This window comes from Chinchilla lanigera, unplaced genomic scaffold (assembly GCF_000276665.1).
Source record: "Chinchilla lanigera isolate Chin_1 unplaced genomic scaffold, ChiLan1.0 scaffold00016, whole genome shotgun sequence".
NCBI classification, from domain to species: Eukaryota; Metazoa; Chordata; class Mammalia; order Rodentia; family Chinchillidae; genus Chinchilla; species Chinchilla lanigera.
Window position 1 is genome coordinate 7,598,801 of NW_004955417.1, and position 20,129 is coordinate 7,618,929.

Genomic DNA, 20,129 nt, shown 5'->3' on the forward strand with positions numbered 1-20,129 from the left:
CTTGCCAGGCAGGCGCTTTGCCACTGAGCTAAATCCCCCGGCCCCTCATTATTATTTTCATTTCATTTTTTGCCTGAGAGATTATTTCTGATCTCATCTCCTCTATGGCCTTATGGAATTGTTTCTTTACTTCCATTGCAATCATTTCAGCTATATCAGGCATGTGTTTACCAAGTTCTCCTATGTCAATGTCTCCTGGACTTGTTCTGAGTGGGGTGGAGTTCTGGGATTGTGTTTTAGTCCTTCATTTTGTCATCTTTGCTACCAGATGCAGAAAGCTCAGTTTCCCTCTTCAGTGGCTGCACAGGAAAGGCCACAAGTGTCCCTAGTTTTCCTCTTGGTCAGGTTTTCCACTCAGTGTCCACTGAGAAGCACTGCTTAGTCTAGGGGTTTCCGGCAGTTGTTGATTTATATCTAGTTATCCCAGGTCTCAGATGTGGGCATTGGTGTCAGCTGATGGCAGACCATCTGAACCAGCATCCCCTTGCAGTTCAGGGCATGTGCATGGCCCAGACTCGGGTTGCACTGATGTGACAATCCCGGTCCAGTGGACCTGTGTCCCCAGGCAGTTCAGGTACAGGCAAAACCCAGACCTGAACTGAAGGGTTGACAATTTGTGAACCACCTGATTCTGCGTCTCCAGTCAGTTTGGGACACGTACAGGAACCAGATGCAAGCCAGACCGACAGCAATCACTGACTGCCCTTGCCTGCAACCCCCCAGGGGGCCTGGACGCAAGTAAAGCAGTAACTTGAACTGCAGGACCAGCAGCTCTTCGAGCGCACACTCACTTGGCACAGGGCACATGCAGGGAGGGCCCACACGTGACCCCCAGTGAGAGCACTCCCCGGGAATTCTGAGTGAGGAACTCCTGTCTCTCATGGGTGCACAGAGGGCAAAGACTCAGACTGTAATATGGCAGCGGGGTCCTAGCTCAGCAGATCTGCCCCCAGGAAGAATTTGGGAAATACCTGGCTCTCTCTGCGAGTTCCAGCTGGGAACTGCGGCGGTGGGAGTGGATCAGAGCCCACCCGGTTCTGCTTCTTAGTCAGTTCAAGATATGCGCAAGAGCCAGACCTGGGCCACTCAAAGGCAGTCACAGACTGCTCGCGCCTGTCTGCTCTGATTTTTATAATTTCTTCTTTTGTATGAACTTTGGACTTAGTCTGCTCTTATTTTTCTAGACATTTGAGGTTCACCATTACATTGTTTATTGTGCTTCTTCTGTTTTCCTGATATGGTTATTTACTGCTATACCCTTCCCTCTTAGGACTGCTTTCATTGTATCCCATAAGTTCTGGTATGTTGTAGTATTATCACTTAATTGTAGAAACTAATTTTTTTTTTTTTAAATTTCATCTGTGATCCATTCGTTGTTCAGGCAGATACTGTTTAATTTTCATGTGTTTATGAAGTTCTTATAGTTTCTTTTGCCATTGATTTCCAATTTATTGCATTATGGTCTGATTATATGCGTGGGATAATTTCAATTCCTTTGCATTTACTGAAGTATGTTCTGTGGGTCAGTATGTGATCTGTTTTGGAGAGTGTCTCATGTGAGGCTGAGAAGAATGTGTATTCTGATGTTATAGGGTAGAACATTCTGTAGACATCTACTAAGTCCATTTGATCAAAAGTTTAGTTCAGTTCTATTATTTCATTGTGGATTTCTCATCTAGTTGATCTGTCTTTTTGTGATAGTGGGGTATTGAAATCCCCCAATGCAATTGTATTAGTGCTTACTTGATTTTTCATGTCTGTTAATATTTGTTTTACATAGCTGGGTGCCCTGGTATTTGTTGCATACATTTATATGATTGTTATCTCTTCCTCTGGGATATTTCCCTTTACAAGGATGTAGTGACCTTCTTTATCTCTCTGAATCAGTCTTGGCTTGAAATTCACTTTGTCCACAAACAGAATAGCTACCCTTGCTTTTTTTTGAGTTCATGTTGCATGTAAGATTGTTTTCCACCCTTTGACTTTCAGTCTATGAATTTCTTTTTGAATTAAATGTGTTTCTTATATGCAGGATATAGTTGGGATCATGCTGCTTCTTTTTATTCTAAAACATTTTTTTTATTTTAAAGAAAATAAAAAAGGACCAATAGCAAAATACAAACAACACAATGCAAGAATATTAAAAATGATACAGGGTTTAAAACCAAATGATAGAGATTAACAGTGGTTGTTATATTACATATTGTTATCTTCAACGAAGTTGCTCAGATTACCATATGTAAGAATAGAAGATTGATCAAATTGTTAAAGGGAATAGAACATAATAATTTAAAAGAACATTAGAATACATACTATCACTAGGCAGGATTGTAGGAATTCACCAATGGATATTATAGTGCACATTACTGTCATCACATAAGTTGTTCAGATTAACAAACACAAGCATGCAAAATTAGTCAAAATATTTTTTAAAAAACCTTTTAATCATTAACTGTTCCCCACAACAAACCATCAGACACCAACAGTACAGTTATGCCATTGATTCATATATATATATATAAAATGCCTTAGTGCTTTCTTTTTCTTCTTTCCCTCAGAGGGAAAGAAATTACTCAAAGGAAGGAGCAACTGGGATGAGGGAAAGATGGATCGTGCTTCTTGATCCATTTGCCAGTCTGTGTCCTTGTTTTGTGAATTGAGGCAATTGACATTGGTGGTTACAACTCATATATATTGAGTTATCCTTCTCATGTTATCTTCCTGTTATTGGTTCTCCATCTTTTTTTCTCCCTGCCTCTGTTTACTTGTTTGCCTTGCCTTTTAGATTCCTTCTGGTGGGGTTTGTGGGGCTATACACTTGTTTTCTCTTTCTAGAATGTCATTCAAAACATTTTGCCGAGCTGATTTGGTGGTCATAAATTTCATCAGCTGTTCTTTGTTATGTAAGTATCTTAATTCTCCATTGGTTTTGAAAGGTAATTTTGTGGGAGTCCATCAATCTGTGATGAAGGTGTTTTCCTTTAGAGCATGAAATGCTTCACTCCAAGCCCTTGACTTGAGGGTGTTTGCTGAGAAATCAGCTATGATTCTGATGGGCTTTCCTTTATAGGTGATTTGTTTGTTTTCCCTAACAGCTTTAATATTCTATTCTTGTGTTGAGTTTCTGGAATCTTGACTATGATATGCCTGGCTTTGGCTTTTCTTTGGTCATGGCCAATTGGAGTTCCTTGCTTAATCGTATGTCAAATTCTTTTTCTCTACTGGGGAAGTTTTCTGCCATGACATCTGTGAGCAGGTTTTATATCATTTGGGCTATCTTCTGCTTCTTTATTGACTGAAGTTAATCCTAAATTATTATTCTTTGCATCATCTAGCAGCTGTTGTATTGATTTCTCATGATCTCTTGCTATTTTTAAGAAATCCTTCTTTTCGTGATCACTAGCTGGAAGCCTGTCTTCTATATCTGAGATCCTGTCTTCACATTGGCTTAATCTGCTTTGAATAATTTCAGTAGCGTTTGTATTCTCTGGGACATCTGCTTGAATCTGCCTTTTTGCTTCCATTTCTTTCATATGCTGAGCATTCATGGCTTCCATAATTTTCTTGAGCTCCTCTATCTTCTTCTCTGTATCTGCTCTACCATCACCAAGCATGGTTTTCACTGGGCTCCATTTCTGCAGTTTTCTGAGAGATTATTTCTGAATTGATTTTTTTTTCTGGTTCCTCATTTAATTGTTTTGGCCGTACCACTTCAGAGAGGCCAGGTGGGTGGTTTGAGATTGTCCCACCTCATTGCACCCTCAGTTTGCCTTTGGTGATGTTTGTGGTGCATGTTAAGTGTCTCCTCATTTTCTCTTCTTTCTTTTTTTCTGTTTTTCATTTAATTCAGGGGTGATGTTTGTAACAGCTGTTTAGAACAATTATGCCACTTTTGGCTATAGTGGTATCAATAACAATAACATAAAACACAGCTGGAAGCTAGTGCAGTTCTTCATGTCTGCTGCTCCCCTCCACTGCTGTATCTCTCCTTGTGTCTCTCCTTGGAGTCCTTTGTGGTCACCAGCACTTGCCATGTGTCAGTAGGTTTGGACTGCTCCTCTCAGACAGTGTTTCCCATCTCAAGGAGAAAGTATTATTGGGTACCTCCTTCTCTGAAGAAGTTTCTCTCTTCACCCGCTCCATGGGCTTCAGTTCACACCTCAGTTCCTGCCTAGGTCTGGGGGACTCACCTCCCTCTCTCTTATCTTCCCTGCATTGCTATATTCCAGCATCTGGATGACAATACCTGGAGAGGTTCTTTCTCTGCTGCTAATCACTTTGCCATCCTGCTGCCTCCTCTGAATACCTATTGATCAATTACTGACTTTTCTAACTATATTTTCTACAATATTCTAAATCATAGCTAAATTAATAAAAATACCTAAAAAATTTAATGGCATATATATTATTGTCCTACATGGCCATGAGAATATCTGTTCAGATTTTAAAGGAAATTAACATTACAATCATAACAATATCATTAGTAAATAATCTACCATCTACCATATACTATATACTATGCTGAGCACAGTTTCATTTAATTGTCATAAAAATCTTACAAGGAAAATACTATCATTATTCCAGTTATATCAGTAAGTAATCTCAGACAAATAACTTCTCCAAAAACATGGAGTGAATAAATAAGGTTTGCATTTGTCTTCTCTCTTAACCTCAAACTCTTAGCACTTCATCAAAATGCTTCATTTAGTGTACCTCATCTCTGTAAGAGATATGATGTTCAGTTCTAAAAATGTCAAACTTTACACATTATTAATACTGAGTGATTCAATGTAATATGAAAACAAAAGCAAAAAATATTGAAGTATTTTTTCTGTAATCTTACTTGAAGGTATCACGGTATAATGGAGATTGGGAATAAAACATAACAAACTAGTACAACAACCATTGTTAATTTCCTATCACTTTCTCTGAAATTCTGTATTACTTGTATTGTTTATGTGTCATTTTGTAAATGTTCATGTGTTTGTTAATATATTTTTGTTCTTTTATCTTTAAAATAAAAAGAACAAACCTTAATCTTGGTTCTGCTGTTTCTTCATTCATTCATTTGCCAAATATTTTATGTGTGTACTTTTTGTGTCAGACACTAAGCTAGATGGTGAGGATAGCAAGACAAAAGAATGCATAAACCTTAGCATCCATTTACTAGGTTGTGATCTCAGATAAGCTACTTAACTTCCTTGACTTGTTTTTCAATTTTTAAGACAAAAATAATATGACTTAATTTTCTGGGTAATTGTAAAGAATAAACAAAGTAAATTAAGCAATATGGCAGAGATGGTGGGAATATATTGTGAATATTCAAAAATGTAAATTTCTTTTTGCCTTCACTAGTTTACTATTGGTTCTAAAGATGATATTTCTTTACTTGTGAATTAATTACGGACAGCAAACTGTACATGCTGTGAACCCTTACATGGCTTCAGTTAGTAGGACAAATTATATATATATGCAGTGGATAAAACTCCCCTTTGTGCACATAGTCTGAGAAAACTTAATCAATTGTAAATTCCTGGTGATCTGAGATTGGACAGAATATTGGACAATGGCATCCTCTTGGAGCTTAATCTTATGAATAAATGAATCTTAGTCACATAGAAAATTGTATAATAATGTCTTTCAGAACTCAAGAAGTATCACTAAACCAAGCAGACAGTAAGTACATACAAAGCTTCAGAGAAAGATGGCTTAGGAAGGCTTATGAAATTTTTGTCCTCAACTACATCTCTGACAGTGAATATAAATTCAGACAACTAAGAAAAAAAAAAAAAAAAAAAAAAAAAAAAACATGGCTGAGCATGACCAAATCATTTTAATTAACCAAAACCCAATTTGGAGTAAACCCAGTTTTCTAGAACTAGGAAACTGTTGGCTGTTGTCATTGAAATACCAGGAGTTGGTATAGCCTTGACATAGCTGTATCCAGATGTTCAGAAATCAGTCTCTTTCCCTGTCTCCTTCCCATTGCTAAATCTCAGTTGTGGTTTCTTCGGCTTGGTTTTCCTTTGACATAGGCTTTCTTATCAGGAATGGAGAGATAGCTCCTGGAATATGTGTCACCAGTTCGATAGGTCACACTAAAGAGAGAATGTCTTTTTCCTAATAATTTTAGCAAAAATCCCATGATGCTGAAAGATGAAAAGAACTGATTTTCTAGGCTTGGATTACATACACACTTCCAGAGTGGGGTGGAATACATAGAACTGCCAGTAAAATACTTTGAATGAAAGATCAACTGATCTCCTAAATGAGAAATCTCTTTCACCCAAAGAAGGGGGAATAGATATTGGCCAGGCGAAAATGACAGCTGTTCTTCTTTTAGAGGGTAGACATTGGGAACACAATGATTATCCACTGGGAATGAAGATATGTAGGAGGACAAAGGAAAGTAATCAATTATGTGTTGCTGTCCTTTTTGTGTTGCTAATGTCTATAATAACATATTTCATTTTCACTTACTAGTGAAACTTGCCTTACACAAGAAGTATGCATATTTTGCTAATTTTGAATCTATATTCTCTACAAATAATTAAATGTTTATCTCACAAATATTTTATCTGTCATCGTATTAAAGTCTGAGTAACTGGAAAGGTTTTTGTTGCTGCATAGCTAACATAGTTATACTACTGACTTATATCACTTTGTTGAAAGGAAAGGTTAATAATTAATTATTTGATCCATCTTGCATGTCTATATTTGTTTTCCTGAGTAACCACTTTGAAGTTACCAATATGTAATATGACAACCATTGTTAATTTCTTGTCACCTTGTCTGTAATTCAGTATTGCCTGTATTGTTCTTGTGCTATTTTGTAAATGAGTGTCTGTTTGTTAATATGTTTTGTTCTTTTATTTTTAAAATAAAAAGACCAAATATTTTATCTGTCATCCTATTAAAGTCTGAGTAACTGGAAAGGTTTTTATTGTTGCTGCTTTTCTCCTACTCTCTCATAAATTGCTGATGCTCCATAGAAATGACATTAAATGAATATTTTTTCTTTCAATAAATTAGAGGCACATCCTTTCTGGCCATGATCACTAATATATTCTCATTCCCATAAGGTGGAGACAGGTTTTTTTATTCCCAGCACAATTTCAAGTGATAAAATATTTTGATATAACAAATAAGGTTCCTGATAAAATATCTAAATATTTAGCCACAAGTCGGTAAAGAGCCAAGCATTTGGCTGAGTCATTCAGTTTTCTCCTTGATATCTGAGCACATGGTGGGTTTTGAATTGAGGCCAGTCTTAATGACCAGCTTCCAGGAATGTGTCTCAGGAGACGGGCTTTCAGGAACCTCATGTAAATCACCGAACTTTGTTGTACTTCAGTTTTCTTCTCCTGAGGAAAACAAAAAGGTGTGACTACTTTACAGAGCTCCTCTGATGACTACAGGCAATGAAATTCGGAGGAAACAAATTCGTTGCAGCATACTAGTTCAACATATTTTTTTAATTATGAAGGTAAGACAGTACAGACTGTTCCCACTGTATACAGTACTTGACACCCTGACTCCCTTGTTACTGTATTAACATCTTACATTGCTGTGGTGCAAAAATCCATTATAGTTAATGGACCAATGTTGACATCCAAGCACATGGTAGGTTTTGAATTGAGGGCAGTTTTAATGACCAGACTCCAGGAACGTGTCCCAGGAGACGGGCTTTCTTTCTTTGGCACACTGATGAGGACTGAACCCAGGGGCTTTGCTCTGAGCTTCATTTCAAGCTTTTTTAAGAAAATTATTTTGCAGCAGGGTCGCACTAAGTCACCAGGCTGGGCTGGGACTTGTACTCAATTCAGCCTCAAGAGTGCTGAGATCACACATGTGTACCACCACACCCAGCTCTGACACATTATTTTTAACCTCAGGGCATGCTTTGTACAGATTTCCTTAATTTTTACCTAGTGTTCTTTTTCTGGTAATGTCCCATTCAGGATAGCACATTACATTTAGTTATGATGCCTCCTTAGGCTTCTCTTGGTTGAAATAATTTCTCAGACTGTCCAGTTTTTCATTATCTTGAGTGTTTTGGGGAGTACTAGGTCTGATATTTTGTGGAATACCCCCAAGTTGGGATTTGTCTAGTGTTCTTATGATCAGACCCGGGAAGGTCACAGAGGTAAAGTATTGTCCCATCATTTCAGGAGCATTTCCTGTCAGAATGACTTATGATGCTGTTGTTGACTTTGATCACCCGGCTGAGACAGTGTTTGCCAACTTTTAAAAAGTCCACTCTTTTCCCCTTTTCCATGCTTCACCCCTTGGAGGTTGCTCACTGTCCAGCACACACCTAAGGAGTGGAGGCTTTGATTCCCCTCCTTGAAAGCTTCCTAGCTGAGTTCGTTATTTCATACTCTTTCGCAGGGTACTATTCTCTCACTTTCTTATTTATTCAATATTTGCTTATAATTCTAGGGACACATGGATATTCATTACATACACTGAATTATAATTCACTACTACTCTGTTTCATATCTCCCTTGTTCCCACACACTGAAATCACCTATACTTGACTCCTATTTGCTTTTTTTTTTTTTTTTTTTTTTTTTTTGGTTTTGAGACAGGGTCTCACTATGCAGTTCAAACTAGTCTTGAGCTCACTTTGTAGCCCAGGCGTGTCTTGAACTCGCAATGATCCTCCTGCCTCAGCCTCCCGAGTGCTGGAATTACAGGTATGTGCCACCACACCTGGCTTGCCCTCTTTGCTTTTGATACATGGCAATAATTCAGAGAGGAAGATGTTTGAGTGCATCCTAATTGTCTGGTTTCATTTTCATTGTAGAGTCATTTTCATTTCATTTTAACAACATCTAAGGTACGCTCTTGAAATCTACGGTTTATTAAAATCTAAGGGTATTACTAAAATCTAAGTTTTGTATGGTAGGTATGATGATCGTTACTGAGGTATCACTGCTGTTCTGAAGCCTCTCAGCTGATGGAGCAAGGGAATATATATGTGTACAATAACTCATGCATATATATATATATATTTATGCAATTTCTCTGTGTCCTTATATGCACTTATACCAAGATAAACATGAGTTCATCCAAAGATTCAGGCTAATCAATTACACATAGGTCATTCTAGCCTTCTCCATTTGTTTATCTGTAAACTCTTACTCCAACAGTAAGAATCTTGGATCCTACCATTACCCATCCATTTACAGAATTGTTCATTTCCAGTCTACATGCACAGCAGTATCAGAATGCTTAACTTACTCCTCAGGGGAAATAACATTATTAGCTATTGTAGAGTGCTCCACACAAGTTCTTTTGCCTTTAGTGTCTAGATTCCTCTGACTTCCAAAATCAGTGGCATGCCAAATTATTTCTGCATTCTATTCTGGGAGTCCATTAACTCTTAGATGATTTTAAAGGATGTTCATATATCCAAGTTCATTGTGCAGTAGTATATCCTTTCTGGTAAAGTTCTAAGGATCAAATGCTAATTCATATGTCCATCATGCTATGTCAGAAAAAATGTTTCCTCACCCTAAAAACATCTTCTGTACTTGTTTTATTCAACCTTTCTTCCAACCTACCTGAACTGGCAACCAGTGATAATTCCCCCCATCTTTCTGAATTTGTCTTTCCAAATATCATAAAACATGAATCATAAAATATGCCTCTTTTTAAGTGTTTTCTTTCTGTTTGCAATGCATACACATTGATTCATCCATTCTTTCCATAGCTGCATGTCACATTTCTACACTGTAATAATACTGTAATCTTCAATTATTATAATAACCGAACCATAGTGTAGTTCTGTGAGTGCATATTTTGAAACTTTTATTACAGGCACATAAGCTTAATATTGCTGTCTTATTGGATAATGGACTCTTTCTAAGCAATGCCGTCTCTTATCCTTCATAATTTTTAATAATTTGAAGTACTTTTTCTAAACTTCATATATCTATTTCAGTTTTACTTTGATTAGCATTATTATGGTGTATCTTTCTCAATCCCTTTAGGTTTAAGCTGAGTCTTTATATTTAAAGTGAGTTTCCTATAGGCAGCATGTAATTGGGTCTTTTTTCTTAATTCATCCTGACAATCTTGGTCTCTTAATTTGAATAAGTAGACCATCCACTTTTAAAGTAGTCATTGATATTGTATTAATATCTACCTCATTTGTAGCTACTTTCTATTCATTGTACTTGTTCTTCATCCCTCTGCCCCAATTTTTCTAACTTTCCTGGTTTTAATCAGTATTTTACATAACTACTTTATTTCCTTTTTTGCAGTACTGGAGATTTAACCTAGGGCCTTCTTTTTTTTTTAGCAACACAATTATTGTATATTACACTTCTTTTTGAAAATTTGTGTGGTTTATATATTTATCTCTATTCTAAATGTGCAATATACATTTTAAGCAATCTAAATCTATGTTAAGATAACATAAATATATAGGTCCCTTTCAATAGTGTATTACCAATTTGTCCTGTTGTTCCTGATGAAATAGATGTACTGTAATTCTTTCTGATATTCTTTAATTACGTGGTATTAATATTATTACTTATACAGTTATCTCTTAGATTAAATCAGAATGAGAAAAATAAAATATTTTACTGTCATTTGTTCTTTTCTAACACTCTGCTTTATGTGGCTCTGAATTTCTTACTTACATCACATTCATTTTGCCTAAAGAATTTTTTTATCATTTTTACAAAACAATTCTGTTGGCAATGAATTTCTCCTGCTTTGTTTGTCTGAGAAACTCTTTATTTCACGCTGTTTTTTAAAGGATAATTTCCCTGGCTTCAGAACTCTACATTACAGTCCTTTCTTTAAACATTTTAAGTATTTGTAAACTTTTTTTTTTATTTTAAAGAGTAAGAGAAGGATAACAATAATGGGGGGGGCTTAACAAATTACAGACAAAGTGGTAGGAAATTATCAATGGTTTTTGTTTTACATGTTGTTATCTACAAGCTAGTTTCTCAGGAAAACAAATAGACAAATAACAGTGAGTTACAGACAAAAGAGGTAGGAGTTATCAATAGTTGTTGTACTCTACTTAGGTATCTTCAAAAGTAAATAAATAGAACTATACATGCGTGACCTATTGAATAATCATTAACTATTGTCAATGGTTGTTGTAGGAAACACATAATAATAAACATGCATCCATTTATGAAATAGGATAGGAACAATACAAACATTACAGAGTTATGGATAGATTAGTAGGAAAATATCAATGACTGCTGCAATACATGTTGGTATCTTAGAAGTGGTTTCTCAGGAAGATAGAGATACGCAAGAAGGATCTAACAAGTAGTTACAGCCTAAGGGTTGTCAAAAATCAAGTGAGCCGTCTGGGTCCAAAGCCATTTTTTGTAGTGTTTTCTCTCCAGCCTCCCATCGCATTGGGACCCCACAACCAGTTAGTGTCCTCTCCCCAACTGTCAGGACAGGCAGCAGGAATCCTGTTGCAGACTTCTCCGGGGCTCCACCACAGCCTGTACTGTCAGGGGAAGAATGGCTTCCAGGGAGTCTCCACAAGTATTGTGCAAGGTCCTCCTGGTTTACAGCTTCCGAGCAGCTCTCATGACCCCAGTCCACAGGACCTCTGACCCCTCAGGCTTAGTCTGCATTCTCATGTTCTCCAAGTCCTTGTTCAGCAGCTGCTCCTCTGCTGACTTTAGACCTTTCTGGTTCTCAATGGCAGGAGCAAGAGTGGGCCGTTGTATAGCATGTATTCCCAGGGGGTTTTCCATGTTGGAATGATTCACACACGTCCTTAGGTGGGCATCTGCAGCCGGTGCATGGTGGGCCAATTGTGTCATTGTTTCTCTGTGTCATGATAGTTCTCAATTGAGCAGCGGCAGCCGGCCTGAAGGCCAGCATGCCACAGCGCTCTGGGCTGCATGGCTGCCCATGCACCGGGGGCCCTCCCTCCGGGGGCCTACGAGGCAGGGAGCAAGCTGCTGGTCAGAAGACCGGCACTCCCCGCCCGTGGCTCCCCGTCAAGTATTTGTAAACTTGATGCCTGCATGGTTATTGACAAGTCTATCCTAGTACAATTCTTACTCTTGGTCCCCTGTTAATGAGATATTGGCTGTTATTGTGGTTTTTTTTTTTTCAACTCCTGAATTTCCTCACTCTCTTTGGTATTCTGCAGTTTGGATCTGATTCACCTTTGGCTTGAATGTGTTTTTGTTTTTAGGGATGTGGGATGGTGCCAGGTGAAATTTTATCCTTCTTGATATTCCCTGAGCTCCCCAGATCTATAGTTTGTTTTTTGTCAATTTTTAAAAGTTCTTTTCATTTGTCTGCTTGCATTACCTGTCTTCTCTTGAATATTGTCTGCTTTTTGCACTAACATCTTAGTCTTATTTCAAATTTCTTGTTTGATAACTCCAGTATCTGAGTCATATTTGAGTCTGGTTCTGACATTTGTGTTCTCTACAGATTGTGCTTTTTCCTTGCAGTTTGACATGCCTTATAAAGTTTTTTATGTGATGCTTCAGGAAACAGAAACTAAAATTTAAAGCCCTCTAGTGTGAGGATTTATGTCGATTTTACTTGGTGCTGTTTTCTGCTTGATATTTGTGCTGGCTGTAGGTGCCAGAGGTTTCAAATTCCTCCTGTGTCTTTTGCTTCTGCTGACTTTGAGCTTCCCTAAGAACCCCTCAAAGAGAATAAATCTTTTCATTTGTGGAGCACTGCTGGTGTTGTGGTAAGGAGTTCTGTAGCCTTATGGTTAAATCTTGGTCTTTATTGGGCCAGTGTCCTCAGGCTGTCACCTTTACAAGTGTTTCTCAGCTTTCTCCACCCTTAGTTGAGAAAAGGAGGCTGTGAGAATTGAGTAGGCAGACATGTCCTGACACTTGGTGGCCTGTGGCTTGGGTAGAGTCTTTGCCCCTGGAGAGTAGAATGTTGCTGTGGAGTACACCTAGCTCCTGTGTAATGATTATTCTCTTCTTGTCTGTCAGAGACACAGAGGGACTTTTCTTGCCTCCTCACGGCAAGAACTTGTAGGGTTCCTGTAGGTAAACCCACCAAAGGATGAAACTCCAAGACTATCTCACTTTCCCACTAGTCCACACTTGCCTCTAGCCATTCATCAAAATTTCTATTGGTTTATGGCTCCAGTGACTTCTGCTCCATGTAAGCAGGTCCTGGATGTCATTCTCCAGTTTCTCCTCTCTGTTCAGATTTGGGGAGTGACCTCACTTCTCTGCTGGGTCTAGGAAAAGCCATTGAGTTTAAGTTTGTCCAGATTTTTGTTGTCCTGGAGACAGGAATGATAAAGTCTAAGGTCTTTATGTATTAGAGTTGAAATTGGAAGATCTTCTTGGTTTTTAAAAATTTATTTTAAATATAAAAGAAGAAAAACATATTAACAAACAGACATCCATTTACAAAACAGCATAAGAACAATACAAACAATACAGAGTTACAGACAAAGTGATAGGAAATTAACAATGGTTGTTTTCCTGGGAAAGCACTTTGAAGATATCAATATGTAATACAAGATCTTCTGTTTTATTTTTATTTTTACAAAGTGGTCCAGGGATGTAGTTCAGTGGCATAGCGCCTACATGGTAAGCATGAGGTCCTGAGTTTGATTCCCCATACCAAAAAAAAAAAAAAAAGCCTGCTATTTTCATCTAGTGGATAAGATATGTTAAGATAAATACATAACCATTAGGTCAGAACAAGAAGCAGCTTTCATACAGTGATAAAGAAGTTGATGTATGTAAAATGACTTTAATTTCTTGTACAAGGTGATGGTAGCATTTCTAGAAAGTGTTTCATTTACTAAAGATAATAAATTATGGATATTAATTATAATTTCCCTGAATTTACAACATAACTTCATTTTAGAAATAAGGTTGCTTTTTTTTTCATGTCTTCTAAAATATGCATGTATGTACAAGCATACCCTGTCCTTTTAATATAAAGCTCAGTAATGTTTGCCAGGTGTTGGATGTTAGGGCTTCTGCTATTATTAGTAACAATGGTCATGTTTTGATATTTTGATCTGGATAAACTACAGTACTTCAAGTCTTCAGAAATGTTAAAGTAAAGCATGAGTGAAACTCTGTTTTGAAAGAACAATCATTTTAAGTGCTCATAAATACTGGGGTAATGTAGCCATGGGGAAAGAGCAACACTGAGATCAGATGTCTTGTGATGTATTTGTAGATGCAACTTGAAGGACACATTTAGTGGGTGTTTAAAGAGCCTTATTATAAAAGAAGCACCAGTTTCTAATTCAGCAAAGTGTGATTACCTAAGAAAATAAACTAGAATTTCTATCATCAAACAAACATACGAAATACCTATTTTCTTATGTGGTTAATAAGGAGTAGGGAGTTGGAGGAGTGGAAAGTGGAGTTAAAAACACGTGTGGTTTTCACTTAGACTGAACTCCTCAATCCATTACCTACAGTTGTTGAACTCTTAACTGTGTGTGAGGTACTATTATAAGTGTTTAGTACAGAGACATTTGCTTAGTCCTTATAATAATCAAGCACTGATGAAATTTGAAAATAAAGGATTTAGTGGCATTTCCGAAGTCTTGTCTGGGTACCTTTCTTTCCCATTACAGGCTTTCTCTCCGGGAGAAGTCACTTGCTTCTGGGATCCTAGTTACAAGGTGCTGATAATTCCCACACATACATCTCAAACTCCTACCCTTTTTCAGCCTTTCTAGAGCCATATGATCCTTTTGCCCATCAGACACCTCTGTGTACTCAGCAGGCACCTCTAATGTTTACATATCCAGGTGATCACTCTTCATTTCCCCCCATGCTTTTTGTTCATCGTTCTCTGATAGTGAATGGTCATAGATTGTTCATCTTTCACTGCATCCTGGAAAATAAATATCACCCTTTGCTGGTTGCTACCCTCACCCATCTCCAATAGATCACCAATTTGTGTTGATTCTGCTTCATAAAAGAATTAAAAATCTGTCTCTTTTTTACTGTCACTACTCCACTTTCTGCAACTTTTGATTTGCCTGGCATTCTGCACTGCCTTCTCAACAGGTCTTCCCTTCTATGGCGTGGCTCAGCCCCTGCACTCATTCTATCCCCTGCAACCATGGGGAGCTTTGTAAACTACCACAGTGGCTCTTGAATGGGCTTTTGGGGTAAATTCAAAACTCTTTCCCTTGATTTTTATGCATCTCATGATCTTGCCACTCTGTATTTGACTCTGAGTTCTCCTTCCCTCCAGATATATACTCTTTGCTGACTACACTGATTTTTCTTTTCAATTTTCAACTACATTTTTTCTAGCTCCCTGTTTTGTCATTAGCCTTTCCTCACCTTGGAATCCCCTTTCTCTTTAATTATCTTCTTTTCCTAACCCTTGTGTTTCACTTATGGCACAACAGAAGCATCCTCTTTTTGGAAGATCTTCCCTGTGCCCTTATATTTGAGTTTTTTCATTTTCTAAGTGGTTTCATAGAACCGTAGGTTTCTTTTGTAGTCAGGTCTTTCAAGGGAATAGATTTAATGTAGGACACATTATTTATAGGATTATTTTATAATATTTACCCCCAAAAAATGCAGAAGAATGAAAGAGACTGGTCCACTCACTAGAGACCCAAAGAATCCAGCTGAGGTCCTGGATCCCCAGGCAACACCCTGCATGAGTCCAGCTGAAGGCCTGGAGCCCTTGGCAATGTCACATGAAAGTCCATACAAGGATCTGCCCTGGGAAGGCCCAACAGCCAGTGGCGAAAGCTAGAAAGTCTATGCCAGTTGGATGAAGGATCTGTGCCAGAAGACTGAGGGATCTGCACTGGAGTCAGCAAGCGATGATCAAGGCAAAGACCCGGGCTCTCTGGAAGAGAACATCAGCCATCCCTGGTGACAGTGAGGGCATAAGCTCCTCGAAAGAGAGCAGCTGAGATGTTTTGAGGAAAACCAGCCATGGCAAGCTTCTCCAGAAAAATCAATAGCATATAATCTACCCCTCCCCCTTTATGGCATTGGCAACAATCCTCAGGTGGGTCTTCCACACTCTGGGTCATGCCGACTCAGTTAGCTGGGAGATCCTACTCAAGTTGACCCTTACTCAAGGGCAGTCTCCTAGGATTGCCTGATGCTATGCTTGGCTGCCCACTTTTCATAAGACAAGTCTACCAGTATTCTTAGCACAAAACAGTGCTTTCTATGTAGTAAAATCTTCATAAGCATTTTATGGAAGAATAGTTAAAAGTGCTCTATTAGTAATAAGTGGCAAATTCTTATTTAAAACACAAAGTTTTATTTGTTTTAAAACTGTTTTCTAGCAAGAGCACTATTTCTTCCATCTGAAAAACTAACAGGATTTGGAATATAAGGCCAGAATAATTCAAAAGTGAAGCAGGGGTGGGTGGGTAACTATGCTTAAGGTAAACTTAGACACAGTATGCAGTTCTCATAGAAGAGGTTGAAACATCTACATCCATTGGTGGTAAAAGTTAATATTCAGCAGCCTAGCAATTCAAACTCCATAAAGATTTGGCTATTCTGTGAGCCACCCTTATATAAAGCAAGGTTTTATTGCATTGTTCTATTTCCAAAAAAATATCAGCAGAAAAATTGAAGTTGAAGTAGAATATCTTAATAAAAATTCATAATTGCTTTATTAATAATCATATTAAAAGTGGATATTTTTTCCCTTTCCTTTAAAATAGTACTTTAACATTAAGGCCCTAGTCTAGAACCATTCAGAAGCTGCTCTTTGCAATTTCTTGTTTAAAAGAGTGGCAGCCTGAAGTGAAGACTTTCAGGAGTCCTGCAGGTAGTTTAAAAAAAAAAAACACCAAAAATCAAGCTTTTAAAGTGTGCTTTTCTTCCTGCAAGCCAGGGCTGTAATTCAATGCCTTCTTTTTCTCTTTACATTTTTCTCCAAAATGAGTTTTTAAACAGTATATCAGAGCATTGCTAGTCAATGCTTTTACTTGGTGTATATGCATTATTACTTGAAGTCACTTACTTATGCTAATAACAGAGCTGTGTTTCAGAGGCCCACCCCACCAGCAGGCTACACCAGCAGCCAGAGTTCTGTCATAGCCTGGTTCAGCACACTTGAGTGCATTAACTGTTCACCAAGGAAAACATATTCTATCATCAACACATGTTCATTACATTCATTACACATCACAGCAGTAGAGTTGAAAATAGTGTATTACTTTCTGCTTTTCTTTTTGCTTTCTTTTATTCTTCTCTTTTTAAAAAGTTTTCTTTCCTCATCTCTCTTTGACCTATACCTAGATTTGATTTAGGTCCAGTTTTCCAACCTGGCAATATATTTCTCATCATGATAAGGAAATGCCCATAGAAACACAGACCTGCATCTAACCCAGAATATACAGCAGGTTACATGGGGCTAAATTTCAAAGTAGTCATATGTGGCATGAAACTAAAATACCTCCTCTAAGAGCAGAAACATCAATTAGACATTTGATGATCCCAGTGGATTAAGCTGTTTTCTCCTGGGTTGCTGTGGTCTTCGAATGGCTGAGACAGGGTGGTCCTAGAGGTCCAGGGGTCAGAAACTCATTCGGTGCTCAGCCTAGATCTTGATTCTTATCACCTCCTTACCTATGTTTACTAGTTATTAGCAAGAATTAACTCAAAAATTGGTGTATTGTGTCTGCTAATATAAAAAGCAAAATGAAATACAACTAATAAAATCTCAGGGTTCTTTATGTTTTGCAAATAAGAATTTTTGAAAAACTTCCAGTCTTTGAATCCTTATCTGAAAAATTAATTCACTGATTTGGTCTCTCAGTAATAGTATAAGAAGGACTCACACAGGTTGCTAATAGTCTAGATTTCTCATGTGACCTCTCTCAGTGCTTGCTATGAGTTGCTAATTCTCTTGTATTGCCCATAAATCTGAATTTTAGTAGTACAGCAAGCACTCAGTAACCCATCTTTTGAGAAAAAGTAGTCTAAATGAATCTTGAGAATCTAATCTCATCAAATCATACCTTCTCCCACTTAAAGGCAAATTCTGTTTTGTTTTATAGACTATTGTTGGTTTGTGTCCAGTGATATAGGACTACTTTGCAGAAATTTTGAGATCCTGGATGAATTTCTTCTTCCTTACCCTTCAGTTCCCTCATTTTAAATGAAAAGACTTTATCATAACTTACAGTCATTTGACAAGTTATTTACCTGACAAACTAGCTCCTTGCATGGAGGAAGGGATGCTTCCCTCTCCCTTCGTGTACATTCATTCCTCTAGATTTGCTGCTTCTATGTCATGCACATATTTTGCTGTTATTAATGTGTTTCTTCCATCTATGCCTACTTACAGCTTTTCCTTCAAAGTCAGGTAAAAATGTTCCTAAAATCCCTGAGGGACCTAAGTGAAGAAAATCTCTATTCAGTGCCCATACATTTAAAGTACACGTGTATTACTGTGTAAAATGCTTACCCTTAAGTCTGCATATCCTGCCTCTTTCATTAGACTTTCTGCATTTCATTTTGTATCCCTCAATAAGTAAAATGTGTTTGGCTTTAAAATGTTCATTGGTTTAAAGAATACAAACATGAATATAGTGTCAGATTATAATAACAACTCTCACAACCACATGTAGGTATCTATTTATTTGATATACATTTATTAAAATATAGTATTTATCCTGCAATCTGCTATGTTCTATATGTGCTTACTACCACAGAGACAGAATCTCTAAATAATGGACTATATGTTGGGCTTTTTATCTATTGTGTGGAAATTCTTTTTGTATGGACAGTTAAATGCTTCCTTAAAAGTTTCTGAAGTGTTTGTCATGGGAATAAATAAAAAATATTCCAAATTTTGTAAAATTTTATTTAATCAGAGTGCACACATCCATATGCTGTGCACCCTAAAGATGTATTGAATAGATTTTCTTTTTAGAATCTTTAAAGGTCCTTCCTTCTTGAATGCATGTATATACACAGAAACATGTACAAGCTTATGTGCCAAGTTTTAAACATCAAGACGGAATAATGCACAACGTTGATATGATTTGGTTCTCTTCTATTTGTTCTTATCATTTCAGATGATGGAAAATTATCCTTTGAAGAATTCAAAGCATATTTTGCAGATGGTGTTCTCAGTGGAGAAGAATTACATGAGCTCTTCCATACTATTGACACGCATAATACTAAGTAAGGACATTTTTTATCACTGGACACTGTAACTGAGGTAGAGAGAATGTGAATGAGTACTTACCCCTGCAGGGGAAAAGGAGGACAAATGTATGGTGTACATTCCGCAGTGCTCTCCTGTGTTAACCTTGAGATATTCATTTTTTTAAAAGTTGAAATGTTTTGATGAACTGAAATTTAGAGTGCTCTCTGGAAGTAGTTTTAGATTGTACCCTTATTTATAGAGTGTAAAACAGAGATGATAGATAATTCTGTCATTAATTGAAAAGTGGAATTTTGCCTTATTACTTTGGCTTCCTTTCAGTTCTCTTTGTTGAAAAAATTGTTCTTAGTCCATTCTTTTTTTGTTTGTTTGGGGTTTTTTGTTTTTTGGGTTTTTTTTTTTTCCAGTACCAGGAATCGAACTCATGACCTCACGCTTGCCAGGCAGGCGCTGTGCCTCTGAGCTAAATCCCCAGCCCCTCTTAGTCCATTCCTACATTAGAATATTAAAATAGGAAATTGCAGCAGTTTTCCAGGATAATTCAGGTAGGCTGAATTCCAAATCGTGGTTATCTGAAGGATGCAGGTAATAGTCACAGAATTATCTCTGAATAGTAGATGAATGCAATGACCTATCTAACCTATCTAAGAAGGGTCTATTTATAATCTCACTGTCCTTAAAAATATAAAATAATGAGGACTTTAGGGTATAGAACAATGTGCTCCTTGTTTGGGGTGATTAAACCAAACCATATTATTTGTGACAGTCATAATTATGCAATTCTGATGTGAAAAAGCACGATTTCAGCCATGCCTTGAGACCCATCCCAGTGTCTACTGCTGGAACAATCACTGCCCTTGCTTTAGGCAAAGCAAACAGATGGTTCCAGGCAGTGAGCCAGCGCACTAGGAAAATGCTCTTGGGCTGAATTTATGAACAGATATTTTCTTGAGGCAAACTATTAAGAAAAATTTAACGATTGAATTCACTTTACTCAAGCAGCTGAATAT

At 37.4% G+C, this 20,129-nt stretch overlaps 1 protein-coding gene across 1 annotated transcript in view; it reads left to right on the forward strand.

The window, feature by feature from the left end:
* Positions 1 to 20,129, forward strand: part of Necab1 (N-terminal EF-hand calcium binding protein 1) — a 164,060-nt gene that overhangs the window by 24,940 nt on the left and 118,991 nt on the right. Inside the window, exon 3 of the mRNA XM_005381766.2 lies at positions 19,028 to 19,136. Coding sequence (XP_005381823.1) covers positions 19,028 to 19,136 — 109 coding nt within the window. The remainder of the gene's footprint in view (positions 1 to 19,027; positions 19,137 to 20,129) is intronic.